A 27,461-nucleotide genomic window follows, 5' to 3' on the forward strand; every position below is an offset into this window, starting at 1 on the left:
ACACCCCGGTCCCGGAGGGCACCTGCCACCGCGCTGGCGTGGACGCCCGAACGACCCCAGGTGTATTTGCAAAATTGTAGGCAGAAAGCTGCCCAAGCGAGGCCGAGCAGCACCAGGGCCCTGTACACAAAACAATGCCATGATTCATCCGAGATTGCCATAACCCATCCGTTTCATCAGGATGCTGTGGCATTTAAAATGGCATTTCCTCCCATCTGCTGCGCATTAGCAGACAAAGAAAAAGGAGGAGGGGGGAGAGAACAGCAAAACAAAGGGGGGGAGAAAAAAACGGGATTCCTGAGTCAGACCGTTCCCAAAGCAGCTCCTCGTCCTTGCAAAGCCGGAGCCCACCCCACCAGGCAAAGGGCAGTGAAACTGGCTGTGGACAGGTCTGCCCCCAGCGCTGCTCGGGGCCTGGCTGCAGCCCAGGACGGGCTCCCCAGGCGTGTGGTGAGAGATGCTGGTATCGGCGGTGACTCAAAGCCCCGCAGAGCAGCACCTGGCAACCCTCCCTCCGCACACCCGGAGCTAAGGACTGCCAGACCGGGGGCAGGAGCGAACAAATCCCCCCAGGCTAACCACTGTTGTGGCTTTATTTTTCCTTGGCCATTTCCTCTTCTTCTCCATCTCTCCTTTGATTTTCCATCGCCCCCTCCCTTCCCTGCCTCATCTGAGAAGCCCTTCCTGCATCCCTACCTCTCCCCTCACCACCACCACCCTCCTCTCTGCCTCTGTTCCCACCTCCTCCTCTCACTGTCCCTTAACACTTCACCATCCTCCTCCTTTCATCGCCATCTCTCTCTTGCACTCCCCCTGCCCTGACCCACCCCCACCTCCCCCATACTCTCTCCTCCGCTCAGCCCAGGTGGCACCCCCGGGGTGCTTTCCAGGAGGGAGAGAGCTCGAAGCCCTCTTGGCAGGGCACTCAGAGCAAGGAAATTCAGCTCGGCTTCTGAACCGGGCCGTGAAGATTATCCTCCTAAACGTGGCTTGCACTTTCAGCCAACGGTCTGACTCGTAAGACACATCAGAGTTACCTGCTGAGGGTAGCAAGGGTCCTGTCCCTGGCCACCCATCCCACCCCTTGGCTGGGGGGATCCTGCTCTGGAGCCAAGGCAGAAGGAGCGATGTGCCTGCAGCTCACGCTCTGGCTGGTGTCAGCAGCCATGAAATGGGTCAGGCGAGGAGCTGCACCAGCTGAGAAACAGGCAGAACGCCTTTTCTGTTCTCTGTGCTCCACCACCGTGGTGTAAGGACCAGTAGCCAGAGGCGGAAACTTCCCTGGGCAAATAGCTTGGGATCCTCCGGCATCTAGACCCCACAGGTGCTACATACTCCCCTGGCATCCCTACGGATCACAAAGTCCGTTCTTCAGCCCCAAACAGGCATAGGCAACCCCACATGCACCAAACAAAAAGGTCGGACCACGATGGGAGATGTGTCCCCCACTGCTACAACACACTATATGCCAAAAACTTACGGGTGGACAAATAGGTTAAACTGAAGCTTGCGGAGCAGCAAAGCGTCCCTGCAAGCCCAAGGGTCCAGCAGACGTGCCTAGAGGCTGTCAGCTCCCATCGGGCACAACAGGGGAAGGACAGCGCTCTCCAGCCTACGAGCACGCTCCCTGAACCCGGGTTTGGCCCAGACACAAGCAGTCATTCAGAACGGAATAGGTGTGGACAAGTTTGACCCCAGGCAATAACCAAAAGAGCATGTGAAAGCGGCAGCGAGCAAAGCTCTCGGCTTGTACGGCTGAGGGCAGGGACGGGGCCGTGCGGTTATTAGCAGACTGAGCTGAGCTGGCTACTCAATTACAGCTGTTTTATCCCCTGTCTGGATTTGAAACAGCTTCCTCCAATCTCTTCGTGACTCAGTGTCTTGGCATGGAGATCACATACCCGAGAGGTTAGCTTTTGAAATCCACCAGGGACATTTCACCTTCCTAAAATAAAGAGTGGGCAAAATATTTTCAGCCTCCCTCCAAAAAATGCACACACACAAAAAATCACTCCTTAATGAGTGCATGTTGTTGGGTCTCAGCTGGCTTTGGGCTGGGGTAGATTTTCCTATTTATAATCATGTAGCTGTTTGCTCACTGAATAGCTCTATTTATTATTTGGCATGTTTACTAACCGCCTCAAATACCTTCTCTACCTGTAATTGTGGTGCAGCATACATTTATTTTTTTTTTCAGATTTCTTCATTCATGTGGGTTGCGTTACTCCCAGGCCCCGCGCTGCGGTTTGCTAAGGGTATTCATGGTTTGAGGGTATGAAGCTTTGGACTCAAGTGACCCTGAACTGTAGCGGACCTGCAAAGAGACGCTTGGGGGAAAAAAATGGAGTCAATTTTTCAAGCCATTTGTCCATGGGCACTCAGGGCTTTAACATACCCTGTTTGCCTTTCTTGAGAGCAGCTTCTCCTGAACGTGTTTCCTCCCGTCTCTGCTCATGTACCTTCTTCCCTTCCAAGCTCTACTGACATCAGTCGAGGCCAAACCCTTTATGCTTTCTAGAGTATGCGAGTGCTGAGTCTTGGGAGAGGAGAAGAGGCCTTAAAACGCAGCACAGCAGGGGCTTGTTGGACTCTTGATACCCCGACACTAGGGGAAACTAATGCACCCGGTTTTCCCAGGCACCCTTGTAAAGCATCGGCCCTTGGCACGGAGAGAACAGAACGCTCTGGAAAAGCTGGCCCCGTCCAACACCTCCAACCCGGACCCAGCCCACTGCCACCATGCCCTGCAGGACTTTGCTCCCCTCTCCTGCCGGTAACATGAGCTGGCGGGTCTGCCTGTATCGTCCCACCCCTGAGAGTTGTCAGGCGGTACTCGCCCTCCTTTGTCCTCTCTGCGGGCTTCCTGATGACTTGCTAATCTGGTCACCTGCCGTCCTCCCAGCCCTTCTCCTGCCAGTGCTAAATGTCCCGTCCACCCTCCATTCAGACCAATCTAAACAGTCCTATTGCAATCCCCGGCACCACACAGGGCTCCTGTAACCGTGTGCCACTTGTCTGGAGAGCTTCATCGCCCAGGAGGGACCCTCTGCTTCTTTCTGCACGAGGCCTGGGCAGCACCTCCTGTAATCACCAGGCTCCTGTACACCATGGGGCAGGCAGGGATAGGGGTGGAGGAGGGTTGGTTTGGTGTTAGGATTTGTTTTTTAATAAACAAAGCAAACAGAACGGTTCCTGGAGGTACAAAACCATTCCAGACCATGTCGAGGTAGGTCAAAATCTGTTCATCAACACACCTGCAGCAGGCAGCGCCCTTCGTGGATGACGGGGGCTGAACCTCCACCCCACCTCATTTTCAGAGGCCCGTGAAGTCACCTTCCCCAGGCCTCTGCCCCAGGCTGCCTCTGTCTGCTCAGCCCTGGCCCACAGCCTCCCCAGGAGACACCCTTCACGTCTCTCTGCCCCGGGCTGCTTTTACCCGGCTCTTCCTCCCTGTTAGGAGAATTGTGTCTCCAAACCAGGCCACCGGCTGATCAGACCTCGCACCTCAGGTCGTCTCAGAGCAGCGGCAGTCGCGCTGGGACACCGTCCCAGACTAGCTGCCCCGTCGCGGCGTGTGCCGCGGCCACGTTTGCGCCGAGCATCAATGACCATTTGTGCAGGGGGGAGGTCAGCCCCAGAAAGGACTAGCCAGGTCTTGCGTTTCATTTACAGGAGCTGTAAAACTGCCACCTGGCCAGTGGCTTTACGGCTTTGGATGATGCTGGTGTCAAAGACGTTTGGTGCGAGAGCCAGCTGGAGCCGAGCCAGTTTTATATTTAATCTTGCCTGTAAATACAAATAAAGGGTCTGTATTTTGAGTGAGCAACAGGCGCACCACGGACATTATTAAACCTTCCAAAAATAAACCTCTGCCAAAGTGAAGGGAGCCAGATTTTTCCTGGAAAGTATCAGCGCGGGGCGGGGGGCGGTGACGGCAGCCCCTCTGCCGCACGGCCCCTCTCCAACAGCTGCTCTGCGTCAGGAGCTCCTTCTTCCCCCTCGCTGTTCGCTTGCTTTAGCCCAAAAAATGCCTGAGCAGCTCCTCAGAGCAGCTTAATGTCCACCCAAGGCTAAACCAGCCCCGCGGATTCCCCGCCCGAGTGCTGTAGGAGCGAGGCCTCCGTCTTCACAGCTGGAAAACCGAGTGGATGTTGCCGAAGCAGTCACCGCCCCGTCCACCCCCCGCCGGTTAGCGGCCCGTCCTCCTCGCCGCCTCCCTCCTCTCCCTCCGGGGCGGGTGCGACGGATCCCGGGCCCGGGCGGGGCCCCGCCATGAGGCGACCGCCCCAGCCCGCCACTACATTTCCCAGAGGGCCGCGCGGCGGAAGCGGACGTGACGTCTGGCCGCGCGGCACGCGGCGACCCCAGGCTGCGCCGAGCGGGCCGCGCCATGGCGGCGGACGGCCGCGGGGGGCGGGAGCTGCTCGCCCTCATCCACCAGCACCTGCTCCGCGGCGGCTACGCCCGGGCGGCCCGCGAGCTGCAGGCGCAGATCGGGCAGGTAACGGGCAACAAGGCCCGGGCGGGGGTGGGGTGGGGGGCGAGGCGAGGCGAGGCGAGGCGGGGGGGCCGCGGGGGGGGGGGGGGGGGGGGGGCCGGCGGGGGGGCCCCGGCCCCGGAGCACGGGCCTCGGCGGGGCCGGAGGGCCCGGTCCCCCTTGCTCCCTCACCGCCCACCGGGCCCTCCCTGGGGGCGCCGGGCCCGCCGTGGGCCCTCGTGCCGGCCGGGCGCCGAGCGGGTCCCCCCCTCGGCGCCCGCGGGCGGGCCCGGCCCCGAGCCGGCCGGGGAGAAGGGCCGAGGCCGGCAGCCCGCCGGATGAAGCCGTCCCGTACCGGGGGGCAGGTGCTCCCCGAACACGTGCTGCTGCGGGTGAAGCCCCGCCGGTGCCGCCGAGGGGAGGACGCGGCCCTGGGTGCAGCGGGACGAGCCGCCGGAGGGGAGGGGAGGGGAGAGGGGCTTTACTGGGAGCTGTGTGCGGGGAGGGCACGTTCCCGTTTTCCTGGGGGTTCCTGGAGGGGCCTCTGCGGCCTCTGGTTCCGTCTGGCCGTCGCATCCTGAAACGGGGCCGATGCCTGACTTGCGTTCCTTCTGCTTTCACAGAAGTTGCTCCCTTCCCTCTCGACCTCTCTCGAGGACATCTTTACCCACTGGGAAAAGTAAGTCAAAGGAGGAAATGACTATCAAATAGATTCCAGACTGTGTTAACATCCAGGCTGCATGGCACGTGTGATCTTTATTTGCTGGAATTTCCCGTTGTTAGAGTGTTTCCGATGATAACTGTGCTCAGCAGACTTTCCTCCTAGCCTCTGGTTTCAGACCGATTCGTTTCAGATGTTGAAGATTACTTTCGTTTAAAGTTTCCTGAGCTTGGAGACAAGTTGTTACTCTAGTTTTGAGCAGCTGATGCTGTTCTGGCCAGTTGGGGTTAATACTGGAGTACTGTGGGCCTCAGAGTTATGCTTTACTGGCAAAGATCTTTTCCCCAGTTCTTTTTCACTTTCTTTTTAAAGCCACGTGCTTTGCAGGAGCATTGACCCAAGAACAGAGAATTTGAGCAGATGCTGAAATGCCAAGGCTCTTACAGGGACTTAAGCCTTGGCATAGATCACGTATCTTCCGACTTGGAGGAAGTCTCTTGGTTTCAGCCTGTCCTTTCAAGCCCTTACATGTTCAGCCCAACGCCTTCCCACATAGATATTCCACCGAGTACCCTACACAAAGGTCTGCAGCGTGGAGGCTTCCCATCTGTGGGGTGCAACGACGGTTGCACCCACCCTGTGCACCACTCACTTTGGTTTGATGCTGAAGCGCAGCGCTGCAGAGAGAGGCCGGGTGGCAGCCGCAGAGCCGGGTTATCAGGGAATCGGTGGAGCTGGGCTTCTGTGCCCGTGCTGAGGAGCGCTGGAGTGAAGATGCTTCTCAGCGTGGCCGTGCCAGCAGCCTCGTGAAGCGGGTGTTTGCTTCAAAGGTGTCTTCTGCTAGAACACCTCGTGCCTTGGCGCTATCCCGGTTCTCGCTCTTGTCTCCGTGATTTTCTTACTTGAGCAGGAGAAAGGCTGGATCTAGGTGAGGATGTAGCAGCGTAGAAACAGGCTTGCAGTTCCTCCCTCTAACAATTTATTGCTCCCTTGGGTATTGATGGTGACCTTTCTCTGTGCTAGTTATACTGGGTGCTACAGCAAACCCTTCCCGACACTATTACTTTTAAAGCTCGGGGGGGTGACAGGGCACTCGCATCACATTTAATTCCTTTTTCTCTAGCGTCACCCTTATGTTGTGGTCCCACCCCGCAAGTACGCCTTTTACTCCTGGTCCCTCTCAGTTACGCCTGGTTTGGAGTCACAGTGAGGGATGTATTGACCAGTAGTCTTGTTTATCCAGAAAGTGCGCTGCCTCGCTGGAGTGCTGTCGTGTGGGTGAGCTGTGATTCTCGCATCTTGTCGCTTCATAGGCTTTTGGCCTGAAAATGCCTTTCCTCCGACTGCGCTGCGGCTCTTGCCCGTCTAACTGAGGCCGTCCTTGGTGCTCCCTTTCAGAAGCTCTTTCAAAGTGAACTTAACAGTTGAGATTTCCAGTTACTTAAGAGCAGCCTTCCTCCAGGGCTACGTTTAGTATTGTTTAGTCTCGGAGGGGGTGGAAGGGTGCCTGGGTGCAGGGGGAAGCTGGATCCCCTCAGCCCCAGGAGCAGCTGGGAGCCCTGCAGCCCTCAAATGCTCCGGGCTGCTGTAGGGCCAGGGCCTGCGGGCACCGCTGTTTTCCCCCATGCAGTATCCCTGAGCGCCTGGTCACTCACGACACATTCTCACAGCAGTCTCTGTTGTGCTGTCAGCTGCCACTGAATCAGGAAGGAATTGGAGTGTCGTAGCTGCCTGTGTGGCTTGCCCTGTTATTTTATTAAAGGATTATTACAGTAGTTCACAGCGCTTTGTAATAGCAAATGTGCCTTCGGCCTAGCCTGCTTGCAGAGAACTTGCCGTTACAGCTGCGCTACTGAAACACTCATAATAAGCACGATCTTTACTGGCCAAGTCGTTAAACTAATCTTATTTTTAAATTAGATGAACAAATAAAATAAGCTGAACTGGCACCAAAGCAAGGGTTTTTTTCGCCTCTGATAACTGTGGGTGTCTCAGGGCTTTTACCAACTTAGAAGTACTGCATGTGTGAATCACACGCAGACGTGTGCCCAGCCAATGTTATCCTCGTAATAAAGCGAATGTATTACCTATGTTTTCATTTGAAAATTAATGATAACTTTAGCCACATCTGTTCTGCTGGTACAGGTGGGATTCAGAGCCTGGAAACGTCTTTCTCCAGCTTCGTGTTTTAACCCAATTGAACAGCTTAAGTGTTTAATGCTCATCTGTGGCCTCTTCCTCCCCTTCTTTCAACAGATCTTCTGTAGGTCCAGCCACTTTCTTTCTTAAATCTCTCTGCAACCTGACTTTTCTGTCCTTTTGGCCTGTGAACCCAAGTTCAAATGGCTCTTGCAGCCTTTAGATTCACTTCTCACGGCCTCATGGAATACCAAGACCTGTTTGGGGATCTCTGCCCTAGCCCTGGGACTGCATTTATTGACTGTCTGGCTATAGCTACCTCCTGGAGACGGAATTTGTTCTGTAGGATGCCTTTGCTCTGTGGTGAGCACTAGCCTGACCAAATACATTTTTACTTCTCTGCTAAAGGAAGAAAGACTCTGCCTAGGACACAGAAAAACAGTCTGTGTTCAGTATCTCCTCTGAGTATTGCAAGGATATGTTGTTCTCAGGAGTTGCCTGAGGAGATCTGGAGATGTCCCTTGCAAGCGAGAGGAGTATTTCGCCCACCCCCTTAGGAGCTGCAGAGGAATGACACTGCCTGTCCTTAGGCTGGAGCCTGACCTGAGAGTGGTTGAATAATTGTATTCCAACTTGTTCAACATATTTTTTTCCCCTATTTTGACGCAAATTCTGTTCCCTCAGAACTCCCTCGAATTCCAGAAGAAGAAAGGTGAGTGATGAGGAGGCAGCCATCCCAGAAAAGATCAGAGTTCCTGATCCCGTGAGCAGCTCTGAGAGCTCAGAGAAAGAAGAGGATGAGAAAGAGAAGGCGAAAGCTGCAAACGGTAGGAGCCTTTCATCTCCCTGGAGTTGACAGAGTAGGACTGGAGGCTTGTGTAGGAGCAGCACGACTTGCTTGGCTAGAGAAAATGCTTGTAAAGTGATGGCTATTCCCTTGTGCTCTTAGAAAAATAGGACAACTTACTTAGCACCCCCTTCTCATGTGGAGTTTCTGGGGAGCACAAATGTCTGCTGAAGCTGGAGAAAACCTGTTATGATTCGTTGGGAAGGGGTGGGTGTTGTCGCTTGGATGAAGCCTTGGGAACCAAACGCTGCCCACTGTGGAGCACCTTCTAGTTGGTCCCAGGTGTGTGTTGGGCCAGCAAAGGCAGGCCTGTTTCATGGATGAAGGAAGGACTTGTTAGTTGGTCTGGAAAGCCAGTGCCCTCTGTCTGAGGTGGGGATAGATCCCTGGTGCAGCTGATGTGGGAGGCGTTGGCTTGCGTAGTCTAACAAAACCCCATGTGTCTGATAGGTTTTGGCTCGGTCTCATCTGCTGTAGACCAGCCCTTGGAAACATGCAGAACTTGGCAGGTTCCTTGTCTTGGTGGTGGGGAGAAGGATGGGGTGGAGGAGCAAAGCACTTGCCTGTCACAAGGACAGCGGCGGTGGTGTTGGGGCAGGTGTGGAGATGGGACCCGGCCCTGCCTGCTGGGGCCTTCCTGCGAACCAGAGGGCATCTTGACGCGAGAGACGCGCTCACACAATTTCTCTGTGGCTCCCTCCTGTGCAGCAGCCAGCCTCTCCCTGGCCACGAACTCAGGAGTGAATGTAGAAAGCAGTGAAGACGATGACTCCTCATCAGAAGAGGAGACACCAGCTGGAAAAGGTGCAGTTACGGTAAGGCAATTCTTCTCTCGGCTTTGAAGGCTGATAGTACTCTGAGGCCAGGACTGACCCAGACACGTTGGCATGTGTAGAATTGTGGGCTGGGGTGGAATTCATATTTAAATGACCCTCCTACGCTGGCATAAGCCTTCTCTTAGAGATCTGTCCCCCAAGTGCTTCCCTAAAGAGCTCTATGGCTTTCCCAGCTGCCAGATTGCTGTTTAAGGTACGTTGTGTCCAGTTTAGCCCCTCGTCTGTCTATAGGCTTCTAATTCCTTTTGTTTCCTGTAGGTGACACCACCTGTGGTGAGTGGCAAAGCTGCCAACTCCCTGCATTCTCCTAACAAACCCACTGCCCCAGCAGGCAAAGCAGCAGTGCTCTCTGCTGCAGACAGAACTGTGGTCTCAAATAAGCAGAAGCCCAACGCGCCAGCTGCGTCTGCAGCTCCGGCCAAGGCTGGGCAGAAACTGCCCAGTCCTGGGAAGCCCGGACATGCTGCCACAGCCGCGGCCAAAGTAGGTCAAAGCAAAGCACCGGTAATGACCAAAGCAGCAGAAAGCTCCAGCAGCAGCTCCTCATCAGAGAGTGAGGAGGAAAATGAGACGCCAGCTGCGAAGGCCCCAGCGCCCAAAGTGGGTAAGGAGCCTGCGGGGTGCGGTAAATGCATGTGTGCTCCAGCTTTTCTGCGAATCAGGTCTGAGCTGTGCCTTCAGCGTGTTCCTTTCAGCTCCCTTGCTGGAAAGCTCAGAGCGATGCTCGTTCCTTGGGGAGGCTGCAAGAATACTGCAAAGCAGCCAGCTCTGGAGCTCTGTGGGATGAATCCAGCATGCTTGCTCCCATTTCAAGCGGCAGATTCTGTGCTAAGATGTCTGTCTGGCAGCATCCAGCACTACGGGGTTGGAGATAACAGCGTAGCTTATCTGGAGGAGATGCAGTACTAACACTGCAGATGCTTTCAGCTTTTTGGAAAGGCACTGCAGCATCTTCGCTTTATTCCCAATTGCAAAGTGATTGGTTTTGGGTTTTGAAGTCTTTAGGGAAATCTTCTACTGCTTTGAAGTGTGTGTGTTGTGGGGGGGGTGAGGAATAGATCGCAGAAGCTCTGAAAATGGACCTTCTCTTGGCTCTTTTCCAGAGGAGGTCCAGCCAGGCTGGGTGCTCCTTGCAGGGAGCTGTGTGGCTGGGCAGCTCCCCATAGGGTCAGAGGGTGGCCAGGAAGGATTTCCCATCTCTGCCTGCACTCAGGGGAGTGGTGTTTGTGGGCCAATGTTTGTCTGGAGAAGCTGTTCCCAGCAGGCCACTGATGTTTTCAGCAGGGCTAGGCCCTCTTCCCTGCAAATCCCCTTAGCCCTCTCTGCGGCTCGTTTTGTTTTCCTGACTTCAAAAGCCGCATTAGCATCATGCTCTGGGAGCTCAGAGCAGGCAGCAGCTGTGACATCTCCTCGTTTGTGTTTCAGAGCCGAAGCAGGCAGCTGGGGCCGCTGAGAGCAGCAGCGAGGAATCAAGTGATGAGACATCCTCCGAGGAGGAGCTTGCAACTCCAGCGGTGCAGGTAACCCCTCCAACTCAGGGTCCTTGTCTCTAGGAAATCACGTCCCTTCCCTTTAAGGAGAGAGGAAATGCTGCAGTGCTGTAGTCCGACAACACCCACTTCCCTGGGCGTGTGGGATCCCCAAACCCAAGGCCAGAGAAACACACTTGTGTGACTGAGAGCCCCGCTAACCCCTGCCAGCATCAACCATTCCATCCCAGTTCCTCCTAGTGCCTGAAGTTGAGGGAGATCCTTTGATCTGTAGGAGGTGATTGGTGTGCAGCTCCACGGATGTAGTCAGGCAGTCCGTGGAGAAAGTGGCTTGCATGAGATAGTCCACAGCCCGTGGGTCTGAACAAGCCTATCCTGGTCAAAGTTAGCAAGGTAGCCTTCTTTAAAACAGATTCCACGCAGTTACAGCTCTCAACCAGTTTCTTCTGAGATGTTACCCGATTCTCCTGTTCCCTTTTGTTCCCCATGTTCCCAGGCAAAACCAGCTGCGAAAACAGTGCAGGTTAATGCAGCACCTGTGAAAAGTGCACCTGCTGCTCCAGTGTCCCTCAAGAAGAATGCAGTGAGGCAAGTGGCACTGGCACCAAACCAGGCCAAACCCGCGTCCACAACGGTTCCTGGGGCTGCAAAGCCCGATGACACATCAGAGAGCAGCGACTCATCAGACAGTGAAGATGAGGAACCTCCATCGGTAACCCAAGTGCGTCTATCCGAGACTCTGTCTCTCTTTGCACACCTCTCCAGGGCTAGGAATTGCAGTGAAAAGAAAATTTTGTAAATGCATGTAATGTATAGCAAAGTCATGTTGGGGGTGGGAGGAAAGAGGCATGGGGTGTTTAAAGGCACCTCAGTGTCTTTGCTCTGAGCTTTAATCAAGCCATTGTGCCTTTCTTAAAAAAAAAAAAATCCATCAGTACTTTTAAATAAAAAAAGACCCGGCAATTCTTTTCCCACCTGAAGAGGTAAATTGTCATGGTTGAATTTGCCTCTCAGCTATAAATTGCAATAAATAGCGTCTAACTTGTCAAACTGTAGTGCAGCTTAGCTTCCCTGCTGTGGAGAGTGCAAAGTGCTGCAGTGTACTTCACTGGAGGGGACTGGTAGTATCAGCAGGCTGATGAAGAATGTCTGGTCTTGCTTTCTCATCCTGGGAGGCTGTCCCCACACAGCTAGATGAAAGGATGCCTTGTGCCCTGCCGGTTGCTAATCTTCCTTCAGCATTTGCCTTTCCCAGGGGGCTCTGAAATCTCTTCCCTTGATTACAGTCTGAGCAAATGAATTATGCTGCTGTGGGATTTGCCTTGTTTCACGCTGTTCTTGCCTTGTCCAGACAAAGCCACCTCCAAAATCCTCCCAGGCCGTCCCATCCCCACTGAAACCTACACCAGCAGCATCACTCTCTGGCAAAGCAGCTCCAGCAAAAACACTTCCACTGTCCCAAGGGAAGCCAGCACCAAAACCAGCAGTGCCAAAGCAGGCCAAAACCACACCGGGAAGGACTGCTGCTCCCACGAAGCCTGCTGAAAGTACAAAGCCAGTGGAGAGCTCTGACTCCTCAGGCAGTGAAGAGGAGGATCTCCCTGTGCCTGTCAGCCAGAAGGTAGGTGATACCGCATTCAGCTCAGTGCCAGGGGATGGGATATGAAAGACAATTGTTTAGCCCTTAAATGCTACTACTGATCTCCTTGAAACACCAGTAGCATGTAGTATGTTGTATCTCAGTCCCTCAGAGAGGAAGATCTTTCCTTCTACTTGGAAACAAGTATAGCCTAACTTTTCTCACTCGACCATACCAGAGGAGGGTGGGAGAGTAACCTGTTTGATACCAACTGTTTCACTCCACTCGTGCCTTGCCCCTCTGGAGTGGGCCGTGTGTGCGGGGTCACAGATAGCTTGGTCTTGGCTCTCCTGCGAGGGTTTGTTTAGACCTCTTCAGAGGTCCTTCAGAGAAGGACCATGAACTCAGACTTAGGTGGTTGAACTCGTAGGGAAGCAAATCCCTTCCTGAGAGCATCCTTAGGCACATTGTATGGAGACCTTCTGCATTGACTCTGAGCTGCAGGGCCCTTCAGAAAGTGTCCTGAAAGCAGCGTTTTGGAGATGGCAGCTGTTATCTGCAGGGGAGGAAGGGAAGCCGGGGGCAGAGCCTCACGTGTCCTTGCAAGGAGGCTCTTTGTCAACATGTCCTTTCACTGTTGACAGGCAGGAGCTGGAGAGGCTCTGCATTTTTTGTCTTTATAGCCTTGGTCTGCTAAGGTGGGTGGAGGGGGACGCATCTCTAACAGTTGGCTCTGTGCTGCTCTTCCTGCGTGATTATATGTGAAGATTCAGCTCTGGGTGGCAGGAGCAGCTATTCTGATAGCTGTGCCATGGGGTCCCACTGTAGAACTACCGAGACTCATCTGTTCTAGCAGGGTTGTAGGTGAAGGACATGCTGGGGTAGGTTTGTTTGTTTCCCCCCGGTGTTGATTTGAAGCTGGCAGTAGCAGGTAGCCGTCTTGCCGATGGCTATTTAACCACTTCAGCATCTTCCCTCTTGCAAACTGGTGGTTACCCCTCCACAGCCACAGTCAGCAAGGAAGAGCTTGTCATCGAGGGAGCTCTATTTTTGCCAAACAGGCTGTTTCTTCCCGTGTTAGTAGCCTACAGGCAGAGACCACGAGTGAAGCCTGAAGATAAACCATTAGGCTTAGCTGTGTCCACGGTCCTGTCCTCCCAGTCAAACTCTTCTTAGCTCATCCTCACCATCTGCTACTTGGGCATATGCTAACCACTGACTTACTGTATCCTGCAACTTCCTCTGGCTTCTGTGCAAGATCCAAACAGATACAGAGCGTTGGAAGCTGCTTCATCTTTCCCTGTGGGGGTGGATTAGCACAATTAAAATGAACATCATGCCTAAATTGAACTGCTTAATTGGTATGTTTACCCGTGAAGACTCAGGAATATTTAGTCAAAGAAGTTGACAAGGCGTTTGCATATTTTGGGGGGGAAGGATGGTGATGGTGGACAGTCTGGATTGACCTTAAAGATGCTGTGAGCCGCTTTTCTTTTGGAACTGCTAATTCTGCTCTGCTTCCTCTTTCCTGGATGTTTTGGTCCAAAGATGGCACTCGAGACCTCTATGGACAGGCTTCGGCTTCTGCTTACCAGGACTGGGCGTGAGATGTATGTGCATGCGTGTGTTGGGAACCTGTGTCTTCCTTGAGCATCCCAGGAAAACCCGTGCGGGCTGCGCTGGTAGAAGTTGTGCCTGCAAGTTTTTATCTTGGACCGCGGGCCCTGTGGGGAGAGGCCAAATCTCCCAAGAGATGGATGGTCTCTTTCCCTCCCTGAACCCTGTCCCCGCTCCCTTGCAGGTGACAGTCGTACCTTTGCTGTGCCGTGACACAGCTGAGATACTGGTCCCAGTCCTGAGGCGCTGGCGGTGCTTCCGCGGTGCACGGGCAGCGATGGCGTGTGATTGTTACAATGTGCGCTGAGCGTGTGGCTCGGTGCTGTTTCCCCCTCTTGTCATGCAGCGCTGCATGATGCAAATGGACCCAGCAGAGTGGCAGATGGGTTGTGCGGGAGCTGAGTCATCACACTCGTACTGAGCCGCAGGCAGCTCCTGGTTTGGGGGCTGGAGAGGGAGCAGGAAAAATGATTTCCTCTTGAATTATTTTCCTCCTCTCTGAGTTACTTCAGTACCTGTGACTGTTAAGTTGTCAGAAGCTCTCTGCCTGTGTTACCCCGCTCCCTGGGTGTAACTCAGCCACGCTGCTGGCCTGATCCCACCGGGGGCTGTGCCACAGGACGTGGCGGCTGTCAGCCATCTGGTAGCGACCATCCTGTTATGTTCCTTCTGTGTCAGGATGCCTCTGTATGGCAGCTCTTTCCCAATCTCTTGCTAAGTTAGGAAATGAAGCAGCCCTTGTGCCATGCATCTGGGTAGGGGGAGAAGCCAGTCCCGTTGCTGTGAAGGTCTTAAAAGTGAGCGAGTGGGGTCTGATCTCAGTAGACTCTTCCCTTGCACAGCAGTGCTTGGGACGAGAGGGAGAGGAGCTATCGCATTCAAGTAGAGTGTGTGAGTTCATGTGTCTGCTTCAAGTAGTTCTCTCTCTTCAGCATTGCAAATCTGGCCTCTCTCCTGGAGATAGTGACTCACTGGTATCAAAACAAAACAGACAAGTGAGGTTTGCAATCCCCCCTCCCCAAGTACTTGTGGAGGTTTCTGTTTCTCTAAGCAGAGTCAAAATGTGCTTGGCTTGTTCGGAGAGCTGTTCTTTAATGGGATAAACATGCAGATGCTGTTGTCTGTTTAGTGTTTGGCTTGGAGATGATAAACACTGCCCCAGTGGCAGCCCTCGGTGGGACTGTGCCAGGAAGCATGGTAAGATCTGTCCTCCCGGGAGGCTGCTAGGCTGGTGCTCTCGGCTGCTGGCCAGGAGCAGCCCCCGGCTGGGCCGGCGCTGCTGAAGTCCTCCTGGTCCTCTGCTGTGGGCTGAGAGGGTATTGCTGCGTTAGCAGCACGGCAGGGTTGGAAGAGAGGGGTGGCAGGGGCTGTGCAGCCACGCAGGAGTCTCTCGCCTTCTTGCGGGAGGCCTGGAGATGGAGCGCTGAAGTGGGCTGCCGTCACATGCAGGTTGGATGGGGTCTGCCTGCCCTGGCAAGCGTGATGTACTCTGGCAGAGCAGCCCGGAGATGAACGATGAGTGGAGTAAACTGAGTGGGTGCAGAGCACTGCGAGCCTGGAGGATATCTGTGGGTGGTGAAGTTACCAGATCTCTCGGCAAGTGCTCCCTCTCCCTCTGCTAGCCTTCAGCAGCGTGCAGGAGGGACGTCTGCAGCCCTCGGCCCAAGCCGGGAGAGGAGCTGGGAGGAGATTGTCTCACCTGGCAGTTGTGTATCTGGTGCTGCGATAACTGTGGCTTCCTAGTGCTGACACGCTAGTTGCTTGGGGCAGTGGCTCATGGCCTGTTCTGGGACATCAGAGACTTGACGGGTGCTGTAGAAAGGCACAGCCCGAGTGAGTTGCAGGGTTTTTTTGTTGTCTGGAGATTTCTAAATTCTCAGGCCTGTTGACAGATCAGTTTCCAAGGTGCTCAATCGTATCTTGGGTCCTGGTCTGTCTCTGCCCACCCTCTGTGATCCCAAACGCTTGTGTCAGCCCTGTGTCTACGCTGAGCTCTCCAGCAGCTCTAGGATGTAGCTGCTTTGAGACTGTCTCTGAATCTTGCAAGTGTTTTGGCGTAAGTTTTCCCAGCTCCTTCTGATTCCCCAAGCTGGGGGGAGGTCGTGCTTAAATGAGAGGCTTCCTTGGAATGGGAGTCTCAGGGTTGCAGTGCTTCTCCTGCCCTCAGGCTCCTGTCCAGCCAGTGTCTTGGCCTCAATAAGGAATTGCTGTTCTGAGCTTATGAGCGCTGTTAGCCCTGCATGCTCGTGCAGTAAAACACACTCAGGCTTCCTGTCAAAAGCATATTGGTAAATGCAGTGGTATGTCTCTCCAGCAGCTCGGTCCAGGCAGTAACTGAAGCCCCTTCCAACACGGCAAGGATAGAGTGAGTGTTAGTAACAGCTGTGTTAGGGTAAAACAAAACCCAGCTTGAGCTGAAACTGCACTTAAACTCCTAAACAACACCTGTACTAATACCACACTTCTGGGCCTGTGTTTCTTTTTTTATTAAGAGGTTAACAGAACAGCCTGGGCCTGTTCCCAACCGGAGCCAGGCTGCTAAAGCTGGGTTGCCTGAAAAAGCAGTGGGAAGCACCTTGAAAAGCCAGGCCTCAGAAAGTGGGAGCAGTGACTCGTCTGACAGCGAAGAGGAGTCCCCTGTGGCACAGACACAGCCTCCACAAGCTGGTAAGTCTCCTGGTAGTGGCCAAGACCCCTCACCTGCATCCTCATGAGTTTCCTTCTCTCCCCTGCACATGGAATGGCCCAGCCAGTTGTGATAGCTCCTGGTCTGGAGAGCCACAGAGAGCAACTCTTTCTCATGGTGACAATCTCTTCTGTTTTTTCTGCAGTGAAAACCAATGCTGTGCCCCAGCCAACACACGTGAAGAAGGCACCAGCTCCAGCACCAGCGCCAGCCCCTCCACCTGTGGACAGCAGCGATGATTCCAGTGAGGAGTCGGATTCAGAGGAAGAAGTAGTCCCCCCTTCACAGGTAAGGAGCTGCTGACCCACTGGGTGTGGACACTTAGTCCTGCACGCTCAGGAGGTCTCAGGACTTAGGAGGTGGCAGCTGGGTGGGTGATGAGTGGTGCAGAGAGGAGCCCTCCTGTTGGCTGGGTCAGGTTTTCTTGGCGGCGTCCCTGGGTCTCGCTGACCCTGGCTCTGGGTGCACGTCTTGACCGCAGCAAGCTTGCAGTGTGTGAAAGCAGTGGAGGGTGTGAATGTTTTGGCAGGAACATGAGTAGACACACGAGCCCAGATGTCCTCTGGGACTCTGTCCCCTTTGCCCTACTTCAGGGAGTTATAGTGGAAAAGCAGCCAAATCCTTGCAGGCAGAGTCTTTCCATGAGCTGGGTAGCTCCAAGGCAACGCGTCGCCTGTTTCCTCCCAAACCCCTGGGTGTGGGGTGCAGCTGGAGCTCTCTGGACTCCCCCTCCACAAGCCTTGGGAGGCTGGGAGGATCTGTCCTGAAGGGTAGCACAGTGGTCCTGCTGCCTTTCAGCTGGAGGAGCCAGACCCCTGCCTTGGAGAAGGGACATGACCCCCATTTCTGTGCAGAGACACTGCTGAGTGTCATGGAGCTCTCTCACCTGAGTCTCTTCATGTCACGTCTCTTTGTGTCTCCATGCCAGTCCCGCAGGGCCGCGTCTGAGCTCCCTAGGGCCTGAGCTGCCTCGGTGTGAAGCTGGCTTGGCTGTTTCTGCACCTCTGCTGCAGTTTGAGCCTGAGAAAGAAACCACGTGAAGAAGCCTTGACTGAGGAACATGGCTGCCGTTCCTACATGGTGGTGGCTTGGCTGGTGCTCTGAGCCCAGGGCTTAGTGGCCAAGTGTGCTTTTTGTCCCGCACATATGCGTCCCCTGTCTGGCCAGTGCCCTTGCTGGGAGAGGGGGATTGTGTGCACTCAAGGAAACCCTTCCCCATGTTGGCCTGATGCTGTGGCCAGTGGAAAGGCTGTCTCCCCCCACCTGGTGGGCAGGCAGCCAGCCTGAGCAGTCCTTGATTGAAGCGTGTTTATAGTACCAAGATTGTATAAAATAACACAGTTGCTGTAACTTGAGCTTTGTGCAAGACGGCTGAGAGCTCACGTCGGGTTGGCGGCTCTCTGCATGGTGGAGCGTTGCCTTCCTTTCTGAAGGCCAGATGTTGTGTGAGGGAAATGTCAGCCCACAAAGGCCCAGCTTGTCAGAGATCTGGAGAGGGAGGGCTGCTCACGTAGCCTCGTTTGTAACACAAACCAGGAGGCTGAGCACTCCTTCGTCGCTCCTGCTCCCTCCTCTGCTGGTATTTGTGTCTTGGACCTGATGTCAGTGTCTGATTTCCATGCCCCTGGCTCTTCTATTTTTAACCCCTCCTAATGTTCAGTTTGATGGGAGGTTTCAAATGTGAGGCAACAAAATTGCTTCTTGTTAATTTGCTCTCTAATCTGTGGCTTGCTTGTGGACCTGAAGGCAGATTTGCCCTGTGGTTGGTGTCTTTGCTTTATCTCTGTTGCCAATTAACTCTCGATGTGTGATTTTTAGAGTGTAGGAGACATCCTGGAGTCTGAGTGCCTGCTTTGCAAAGTAGGGTTTGCGACTGCAGTCTTGCTGGGGCTGCAGTGGATAAGGATCTCGCAGCCTGCAAGCACATCACGTTTTGCCTGCCTGCCCTCAGGATGGGTGCCTTTGGGGCACTGAGCTTTAGGCACTCCCAGTGTGCTGGCCCTCATGCCTCTGCTCCTGGCTGTGCCAGAGGCCCTGCTCGGAGGCTGTAGGAGACAGAGCTGGCCTGTAAAGGGGGGGGGGGGAGAGCCTTGGTGCTGTGCTGAAAATAATGGAAGGGCTCAGGAGTTAGTTGTGGATTGGTGTATGCTTGTGTCTCTTTTCCCTCCAAGTTGTGCTCTGTCCTGATTTTCTTTCTCATCTATTTTAGAGTCTGTCCCAGCAGAACATCAAAGTAACCAAGGTTTCGAGCGCAGTGGCTGCCAAGGCTAATGCCACACTGCCTTCGGGGAAGGGGATAAAAGCGCCTGCTGTCCCTCCAGTTAGCAGAGTGTCTGAGAGCTCAAGTAGTGATTCCTCGGAGCATGATGTGCTGGCAGGAGAGGTAGTGACGGAGGAGACTAAAGTGGGGAGCTTCCCTGGGGAGAGTGGGCAGATGGGTGTGCTGGAGTATGAGGCTGGTGCTGTGTCCCCAGCTGGGGGAGCGTGTTCATGGAGTGGGGGGAGAGGGGGGCTGCTCTATTTTAACCACTGTTACTGCACCATAAGGTGGCAGATGAGCAGAGGGTAGCCCTGGTACCTTTGCTGTTCCTGCCTCCCAGCTGGCTGGCAGGTTTCTTCCTTCTTTTGTGATAGGAGTGCCTTGTACAGTCGGGAGTTGTCTGCTTGGCCACAGCTGCCTGCTTCATCTGTGGGCCGGGGGAGATGGGGGTCTCTGCGCCCTGCATGAGACGTTCTTGGACTAACCTTGACACGAACTGGAGCAGTGTGGCTGAAGAAGGGCCGAGGTGGTCCAAGCCCATCTGCTCTGGGCTGCTTCTTATAGTTCACAGGCATGAGCCATTCCATGAACTTAGGAATAACTATTCCTCCTTCCAGATGCATTTCATCTTCTTCTCCCTAGGCCCCCACTCCTTGCCTAAAGCAAACGGTTCCTGTGGGAAAAGCTCCTCCAGCCAACACTGCCGCCCCGGAGGCTGCTTCGCTCCTGGGAAGTCCCACTGCCAAGTCGAGGAAGCCAGGCCTGCAGCCAGCACAGGGCGCCCGGCTGAGCCAGGCCACGCCGCCCACCCAGGCAGAGGAGACCTCGGGCAGTAGCAGTTCCTCAGACAGTGACAAGGAGGAGCCATGCAAGCAGCCCCCCAAACCTGGTCAGTTCTCCCAGGAAGATGCTGTCAGTGCTGCTGGCCAGGCCAGGGCAGGAACAGCCTTTTGTTACCCCGTGGGAGGTGTGTCACCTTCACATAGTGGTTGGAGAGGGGTTCCTCCTCTCCAGCTTAGCAGAGCACTCCCCTTTTCTTTGGAGGCAGAAGGCCTTTTGGTGGCAGTAACTGTGCTGGATAGGTGAGCTCAGCCCCAGGCAGCAGTAGTGGGTTTAATGGGGTGAACTCTGCTCCTCCAGCAGGCTCGCTGCAGAAACCAGCAGGGACCCAGCCAGCCCACAGCTCCTCCTCGGAGTCCAGTGAGGAGGAGGAGGCAGCGTCGCAGGTATGGTACCTGAGCAGGCTGGGATCCTCTCGGGTCTTGCAACTGGCCCTTAAGTAGCACAGAGAGAGGGTTGAATTCTCAGCCATAGCAAACAGGGTGCTGAGTGGGTTTGCCAGCGCAGAAGTGGGGGCTCCCCAGTACAGTGCTGTGAGCAGGGCCTTTTGGTGGGGGCAGAGAGAGGCTTTTGAACCTGGAACGCTTCCCCAGGCAGCCAGGCCTTGGGTCCAGGGCTCATGGTGCCTTCCCCAGGGGAAGGGATGGGAGGTGGTGCCTTGCAAGGGTTAAACCAGGAGAACTGGTGCACAGTGCCAATAGCAGCAGGGTTTTTTTTCCCCCCACTTTTATTTGTAACTTAACCCATGTCCAAGCCATTAAATTCCCTTTGTAAGTAACGTGCAGGGCGTGCAGCACATCTGCAGTGCATTAGCTGTGCGTGGGTGCATGCTAATGGCCAGGAGCCTCCCCCAAGCCTGCTTCACTGGGCGAGAACAAAAAGGAGACCTTTCGACATCAGCTGTCGCTGCTGTAAGCTCAGCCAGTGTCTGTCAGTGCTGGCCCCCTCTCCTGGCAGCCCTGGCCTCTGCAGGGCTAGTTGAGCAGTGTAAGATCACTGCGGGTGGTGAAAGGTGGGCCCTTCACTTGGAGTACGGGGGCAATAGCAGCAGAGACAGATCTGTGTGTCTGGTGTGTGGGAGGCTGCCCTGCTGTGACTCCTCAGTGTGTCTGTGCTGTTTCAGTCCCTCCTCACAGGCTATCTGGGCCTCTCCAAGACCCCAACAGCACCCCAAGCGCCAAAGACTGTTCCCCCCCAGCCTGTAGGCAAAGTGGGGCAAGGGAAAGCAGCCGTGACTGCTGCAAACTCCCTTGCCAAGGCCTCCGGGAAAGCAGCCCCAGCTGACGGCTCCAGCAGTGACAGCAGCGACTCCGACACAGACGTCGACCAGGTGGCTGCAAACCACAAAGCAGGTGGGTCTCCTTTGGCAAGGTCGGGAATCTGCTTGGCCCAGGAGCAAAGCTGTGCTGGCACGGGAGGCTGACACTGGGACGGGGCCCTGTTCCCACCGTGTCTCCACCGCAGAGCCCAGTAGCATGGAGTGCTGCTGCCGTCTGCTGGCTTCCCCTGGCCACGACAACAGCCCTCTTCTTGAACGCCCCTCCTGCGCTGGCTGGATTGTGAGGCTCTGTGCCTTTGCCTCTTCCAAGTTCTGCTTTAACTGCCATAATTAATGCAATTAATGGGAGTAGGTAAGGCTCTTCCTAAAACCTATGCCGACTGCGTTGGTGTGCTGCGGTAGTGATGGCTCCTAGGGAACGTTTAAACACTGGCTGAAGAACATCTGCTTATACAGTGCTGGTATTCAAGCCTCCCCTTGGTCTTTCTGGGCTCTGTAGCATGTCTGGAGGGCAGAAGAGGGGAAGCAAGTGGGAAGACCTATGGAGAAACTAAATGTTCTGCCATTTCCCTTTCGCCCTGGTTTGTTGGCAAATTGTAAAACTCGGAGCTGGAAGCTGCTTCTGCTCCGGTACGACCCTGGCACCTTCAGATGAGCTCTGGTCTGGCTGTGAGCTCTGGCCCGCTCTAGAGGCTCAGATGGGTCTGTTTGGCCTCTTGAGTACATCATTAAGTTGTGCAAAGGGCTGTTGAGGAGGTCAGAACTATACATAGGTTCAAGAAGGCCCAGGTGCTGGGGGATAGGCCATTGGTGATGGTTAAACTTGGTGGTATGGGTACCCCCTCCACCTTGGGAAGTCCCTGGCTTACTGGGGGTCGTGTCCTGGGGAAGGACTGCTCTATCTATGCTCACCCGTCTTGTGCTATGGTTTAGTCTAGTCCCTGTTGTCCATGGATGTGGCCAAAGCTGTTGTGGCTGTTGTAACCCACTTCCCTCGCCAGATACTTGATCTCAGGCTGAGGCATCTTTCTCTGGCTCTGCTGTAGCTGGGATGGCCAGCAGGCTTTGCTTTTGAGGGAGAACCGGATGCTCCTCTTCAAACTCAAACATATTTCCGTCCTCCAGTAACTGTGGTCTATGTAACAAACGCTCCCTGAGTTGTCTTCTCTCTCTTGTCACTGTTTCTGCAGAAAACAACCCCCCTCCAGGGCAGGAAGCCACACAAGCCTCCAACAAAGAGAAGGTGGCAGGAAAAACAGAACCAGGTCATGCCAGCCTCAAATCTTCCCCAGTCAAGAAAGCCCTGGCTGTGAAAGAGAATGATGTTGCAGCAAAAGGGGCACTGGTGACCCCATGGTCCTATGCAGCGTTCTCCATCCCACAATCAGAGGAGTCAAGCTCAGGGAGCGAAGACGAGGTCACCACTGCTGCCAAAGTTCCTGCAGTGCAGACAATGGAAGGGTCAGAAGAGAAGAAGAAGAAGAAAAAGGAGAAAAAAGAAAAGAAGGAAAAGAAGAAATCTTCCTCCACGGCAGACAAGGGTGTGAAAACATCTAAGAGCAAAGACAAAGAGAATAAAAAGCAGAAAACATCTCAGAAGCGGAAACTGCCAGGAGAGGATGGGGCTGTTGGGCAGCCCAAGGAAAAGAAGCGGAAAGGGCAAGCTAACGAAGAAGTTACCAAAAAGAAAAAGAAGAAAGCAGCTGGTGACCTGGAGAAGTTGCCAGGCAGCAAGGAAAAGAAAAAATCAGCTAAAAGTAAGCATCCCTCACTTGGGGCTGCATTTGCAATAGGTTCTTGCAGCTGATGCACTTTCAGCCTCTGGTGTGGGGCCTTGTGAGTGGCACCCACTTTCCCGTTACCTTCCTGCTTGGCTACTTCCCTCTTGGCCCACCCAAAGCCAGTGCCAGATTTTTAACACCCCACTTCAGTGTTTTTCTGCAGTCTCAGCACCAGGTCATGTTGCAGACAGCAAGCTAGGCTCTCCTGCCCCTCTGTCCTGCATCCGGCACAGTGGGAACTGTGTTGATACTTAGAATCATAGACTCACTAAGGTTGGAAAAGACCTCTAAGATCATTGAGTCCAACCATCAACCCAACACCACCATGCCCACTAAACCATGTCCCTAAGTGCCTCATCTACTTGTCTTTTAAATACCTCCAGGGATGGGGACTCCACCACTGCCCTGGGCAGCCTGGTCCAATGTTTCACCACTCTTTCAGTAAAGAAATTTTTCCTTACATCCAATCTAAACCTCCCCTGGCGCAACTTGAGGCCGTTTCCTCTCGTCCTATCGCTTGTTACTTGGGAGAAGAGACCGACCCCCACCTCGCTACAACCTCCTTTCAGGTAGTTGTAGAGAGCGATGAGGTCTCCCCTCAGCCTCCTGTTCTCCAGGCTAAACAACCCCAGTTCCCTCAGCCGCTCCTCATCAGACTTGTTCTCCAGACCCCTCACCAGCCTCGTTGCCCTTCTCTGGACACGCTCCAGCACCTCAACGTCCTTCTTGTAGTGAGGGGCCCAAAACTGAACACAGTATTCGAGGTGCGGCCTCACCAGTGCCGAGTACAGGGGCACGATCACTTCCCTACTCCTGCTGGCCACACTATTGCTGATACAGGCCAGGATGCCATTGGCCTTCTTGGCCGCCTGGGCACACTGCCGGCTCATGTTCAGCCGGCTGTCAACCAACACCCCCAGGTCTTTTTCCGACAAAGCACTTGCGCTGATCCTTGCTGCTTGCAGAGCAAGCTGATGTCCCCGTGCATCTTCCATGGTATGAGCCGTCCCTCCAGGTCTTTCTCCTTTCCTGGCCTTTACCCTGGAAGCAGCTGTCTAGCTGAGGGCTGGCAGAGGGTTGAGGTGAGTCCGCGTTGAACCTCCTGAGGCTTCTTTGCCCTCCTTGCGTGGCGTGCCCGCCTGCGCTGGGCTTGGGAGAGTTCTTGCTAGATGCAAGCCGTGAGGCCTGTGTGCCGCTCGCTGCGCTCTGCATGGTGCCCTGCTCTGTGTCTGCAGTGCAGAGCGGCTCTGCTAACCCAGCTGGCTGCTCTGGCTCCTCCGTGGCAAATGCAACATGCGCTGGCAGAGAGCTAAGGTGAAACGTGGCTGGGGACGGCAGGCAGAAGGTCCCTGACATGCTGTGGACAGAGGAAGCCCAGCGTTCACAGGTGCAGGGCTTTGTGTTAGTCAGAGCTTCCTGAATGTGACCCCTTGCTGCCAGCCTCTTTAAGAGAGATCAGCCTTGAAATCCGCGCTGTCGTCTGCCGTGTCAGCCACTGCTGTTCCCAGTGGGGTGGCAGTGCCCCTTCCTGACCCTGCCTGTTCAGTGTCTGTGCTGCAACATGGTGAGCAGCTCATTCAAGAGATTTGGCTCGGGGCTGTTACTGCTGCTTTCAAACCCCTGGAGAAAGAGGAGGATGGTACCAGCCTCCTGCTCGTTGCTCCCAATTAAGAGTGTTTCCTGCCCCTCTTGTCTGCATGCCTCTGTAATGCTCTGTTTGCTGCCCTAATGTAAAGGCAATTTTTTTTTTTCTTTGCAGTGCAGACTGCAATTGCAAATCAGAGCTGGTTCTGTGCTGGATCTTGTAGGCTTTTTTTTAAAAAAAAAAAAAAAAAAAAAAAGAGGGACATGAAATGGATGGGCCAGATCTGCTGGGGTTTCTGTTCTGCGGAGATGCAGCCCTTCATTTTGGAGGAGACAGACTTGTCCGTCAGCCCTTGTGTGGGCTGTTGCACAGGGGTGAGCTGGAGCCTGTTGGAGCAGTCGTGCTGAGCCGAACCTTGTGTCCATCCTGTGTTAGTAGCTCCCCTTGCTCTGATTTCTGGCATGTGCCCAGCCGCTCCGGCGCTGAAGTGGTTCCTCGGAGTGGGTGGGCAGCGGGAGGTGGGAAGGACGGGGGAACCTGTGTAATTCTGCCCACATGTATGTGTGGATGGTGGGATCAAACCGCTCTGGCTCAAAGGTACTGGAGAAACAGCCCTGGGCACAGCTGCCTTGTGGCAGGGCTCTGCCCTCACCCAGAGTTACTGCTCTGGAAAGCTTGCTCAGGTTTAGATGTAATCAAAAACTTACTGGAGATGCTCCCACCACTCTTTGTGCCCCTTCTCACAGGCTGGCAGTACCAGAGTCCCTCTCTTAGTTGACTTTTCTTTCCCTCTCCCAGAAAAAAAGACTGGAAAGGAAAAGAAGAAGAGCAAAAAGGTGTCTTCGGAAGGGGAGCCGACAGCAGATGGCTCTGCTGAGGTTCACAAGAAGAAGAAGAAGGTATGTGCAAGACCCTGGGACAGCATACCATGGGGAGAGCTGTTCCGAACCACGGTTGTGACACTCATCCCTGCAGCATGCCAGGCTGGAGAGGAACAGAGCCGTGTCCTGGCCTTGCTGGCAGGACAGAGGAGGCTGCAGTTCATTGTGGCTAGTCTTGAGACACCCTGACCTTTGGTTGTTTAGGAGTGGGGTGGCTTGAAGAAGGGCTTGTTCCTGTACCGTTGCCCCAGGAGAGATCCCTTTCCCTGGAGGGGTCTAACCCAGGGGGCCCTTTTGGTGGCAGAGAACCTGCCCAAGGAGTAAGTGCTGCTTTTCAGCTGTCTGTTCATCTAGTTGTTTTCAGCAGAAACTGGAGCTCCTGAGGGCTCGGCAGGCTACTGCGTCCCACCCCAAGGGCTAGGAAAGGGGGCAGAGGGACACTATAGGACCTTCCTCATTTAGGGATATGTCCCTGTCAATATGGCAGCCAAGAAGCCTCTGTGGCTTGTGGCTCTGCTGGGTCCTTCATGTTTGTGGTGCAGATGATACTGATTTATTTTTCACCCTTTTCTTTTTAGAAGAAGAAAACAGCTGAGCCTGAAGGATTGTGAGAAGGTACATGGTCTGTGGGGACTATCAGTTTGTACCTCTGAACGGCGGTAACCTTGGCCAAATTCAGTACTCCTGGGCCAGTCTTGGGAAGACGGTGTGCCCTCTAAACACCCACTGAGTCGGCCTGGCCTTAGATTAGAAGGCCAGGGAGTGGACCGATATAAGGAAAGTCATGCAGCAGTGTGCTGGCTTCTCTGGATGTGTTTGACCTCAACTCTTTAGCTGCTGACAACTGGATGTCCAGCCTGGACGTTGCTGTCCTCTGTCACCAGCAGAGATAAGTGGCTTCTGGCAGTGTCCGTCTGTCCCTGCTGACCACAGGGAGCTTGGAAAAGTAATGTGGATTAGATGGTGATGTTGTAGCCACCTGGAAGTGGACCAGATGACTCTGCCCTTGCTCTCCTCAGCTGTAAGGCTGTTCTCCTCCTCCCCATCCCTAACTCTTTTAACTCCTCTCCCCAAAGGTACCGCATCCCTGTGATTAAGGATTTATGGGTGAAGATCAAACAGAAGAGAGGAAAAGGAAGCTCAGCAGGAGAATTCCAACATTTTTTTAAATAATAATTTATAACTTCTTTTAACTGTGACTTTTAGAGCAGAGCGGTGTAACTTTCTGCCTCCTCCTGCCCCACTGGGGCCCAGAGACGTGTTTATTGCCCCTCCTGACGGCTCGCCTGTTGCACAAGAACTGAACTGAAGGAAGCAGTTTGACCAGAGAAGAGCCAGCTTGCATAAACTGCTTTCCTCCTAGTTGACACCCAGCCATCTCTTTCTCATCACAGAGCTATATTTTTAAGAGAAACTTTTACCTCTTTTTTTTCTTTTTTTTTTTTTTTTTTTTCCTTCTCCCTTCTGTGATTTGTGGTGTCAGTCCTTTTGCTACTATGGAAGAGAGCTCTTGGGTTTACTTTTTACTCTAACACTGACGGCAGTGATTATCGAGTCCCTGGAGTTGCACTGAACAGCTGTGTCCGGCAGCTGTTCTCGGCCAAGGCGGCGTAATTTTTTGTGGGTTTTTTTTATGGCATAGAAAATAAAAAAAGAACGGTGGGATTTTGCTTCAGCTGCTTTCAAGGGAGGAAGGGAGGTGAGAAGCCCTTTGGCTCAGGGACCAAACCCAGGCCAGGGAGGCAGGGCGGGCGCTGGGGCTGAGCCAGGGGCAGGGCTCGGCCCTCTCTGGAGGATGTTGCAGGTAGGAGGGCAGAGCCCGGCTTCCACCCAGGCTCACAGGCACCACTTCAACCCCGGGGGAAAAACTAACTGCTTTCCGCCTGCTCCCCGAGGAAGAGCAGACGCTGTTGCTCCTCGGCTTTGAACTGCGTGTTCTTCTAGTGTTGGTTTGTATTTTTTTCATTACTAAAATGCTGTGTAGGGGCAGGTGCTGAGAGCAGGTTTGCGCATCGCCCTGTGCGGACCCAGCCTGCTGCCTCCCTGGCACCTGCTGCCCTGCCCCTTGTACTGGGCTTCTGCCTGGTTTCCTCGCTTCACTCCCAGCCCTGGGGTTTAGCAGGTGAGGAAAAAGGGACGGGATCCCCTTGTGCTCCTCCCTCCCACGCTGTGCAGCCACTGTGCAGCCTGGGTTCAGGCTCTGCTGGGGAGGGCAGAGCTCTCCGGCTGCTGCCCTCGCACCTGCGCAGCCTGGGAGCAGGAGGGAGATGGTTCAGGTGCAGGGGGCTGCTCTCCTCCTCTCCCCCTGTGTTGCAACTCACTTAAAGGTGATTTCAGCCTCCTGAGCTGTGCTGGGCTGCAGGGGAGATTGAACAAGTGGTGGGCCAAGAATGTGGCAAGGCATATGTACAATCCTGGGGGGGGCACAGATGTCCAAGTGTCTTTGCAGAGATTTTTGTTTTTCCCTTTTTTCTTAAGATTCATTTATTTTTAACCTAGGACA

At 54.3% G+C, this 27,461-nt stretch overlaps 1 protein-coding gene across 5 annotated transcripts; it reads left to right on the plus strand.

Moving 5' to 3' along the window:
- The first annotated feature begins 4,390 nt into the window (after positions 1 to 4,390).
- On the plus strand, positions 4,391 to 26,623 carry TCOF1 (treacle ribosome biogenesis factor 1). Of its 5 annotated transcripts, none has more exons than XM_076350400.1 (18): positions 4,391 to 4,501; positions 5,101 to 5,156; positions 7,962 to 8,104; positions 8,833 to 8,939; positions 9,219 to 9,564; positions 10,386 to 10,480; positions 10,947 to 11,171; positions 11,802 to 12,071; positions 16,139 to 16,313; positions 16,478 to 16,620; positions 18,542 to 18,715; positions 19,235 to 19,481; positions 19,733 to 19,818; positions 20,556 to 20,784; positions 21,902 to 22,468; positions 24,876 to 24,976; positions 25,537 to 25,573; positions 26,035 to 26,623. In XM_076350400.1, exons 1-17 carry the CDS (start codon positions 4,391 to 4,393, stop codon positions 25,567 to 25,569), a joined length of 3,108 nt encoding a protein of 1,035 aa, XP_076206515.1. In that variant the 3' UTR covers positions 25,570 to 25,573; positions 26,035 to 26,623. The 5 variants fall into 5 exon arrangements, with proteins under 5 accessions (XP_076206515.1, XP_076206517.1, XP_076206516.1 ...); XM_076350402.1 differs by having other exon boundaries at positions 25,540 to 25,573; XM_076350401.1 differs by having other exon boundaries at positions 19,736 to 19,818.
- The last annotated feature ends 838 nt before the right edge of the window (positions 26,624 to 27,461 follow it).

Source organism: Aptenodytes patagonicus, chromosome 12 (assembly GCF_965638725.1).
Source record: "Aptenodytes patagonicus chromosome 12, bAptPat1.pri.cur, whole genome shotgun sequence".
NCBI lineage: Eukaryota > Metazoa > Chordata > Aves > Sphenisciformes > Spheniscidae > Aptenodytes > Aptenodytes patagonicus.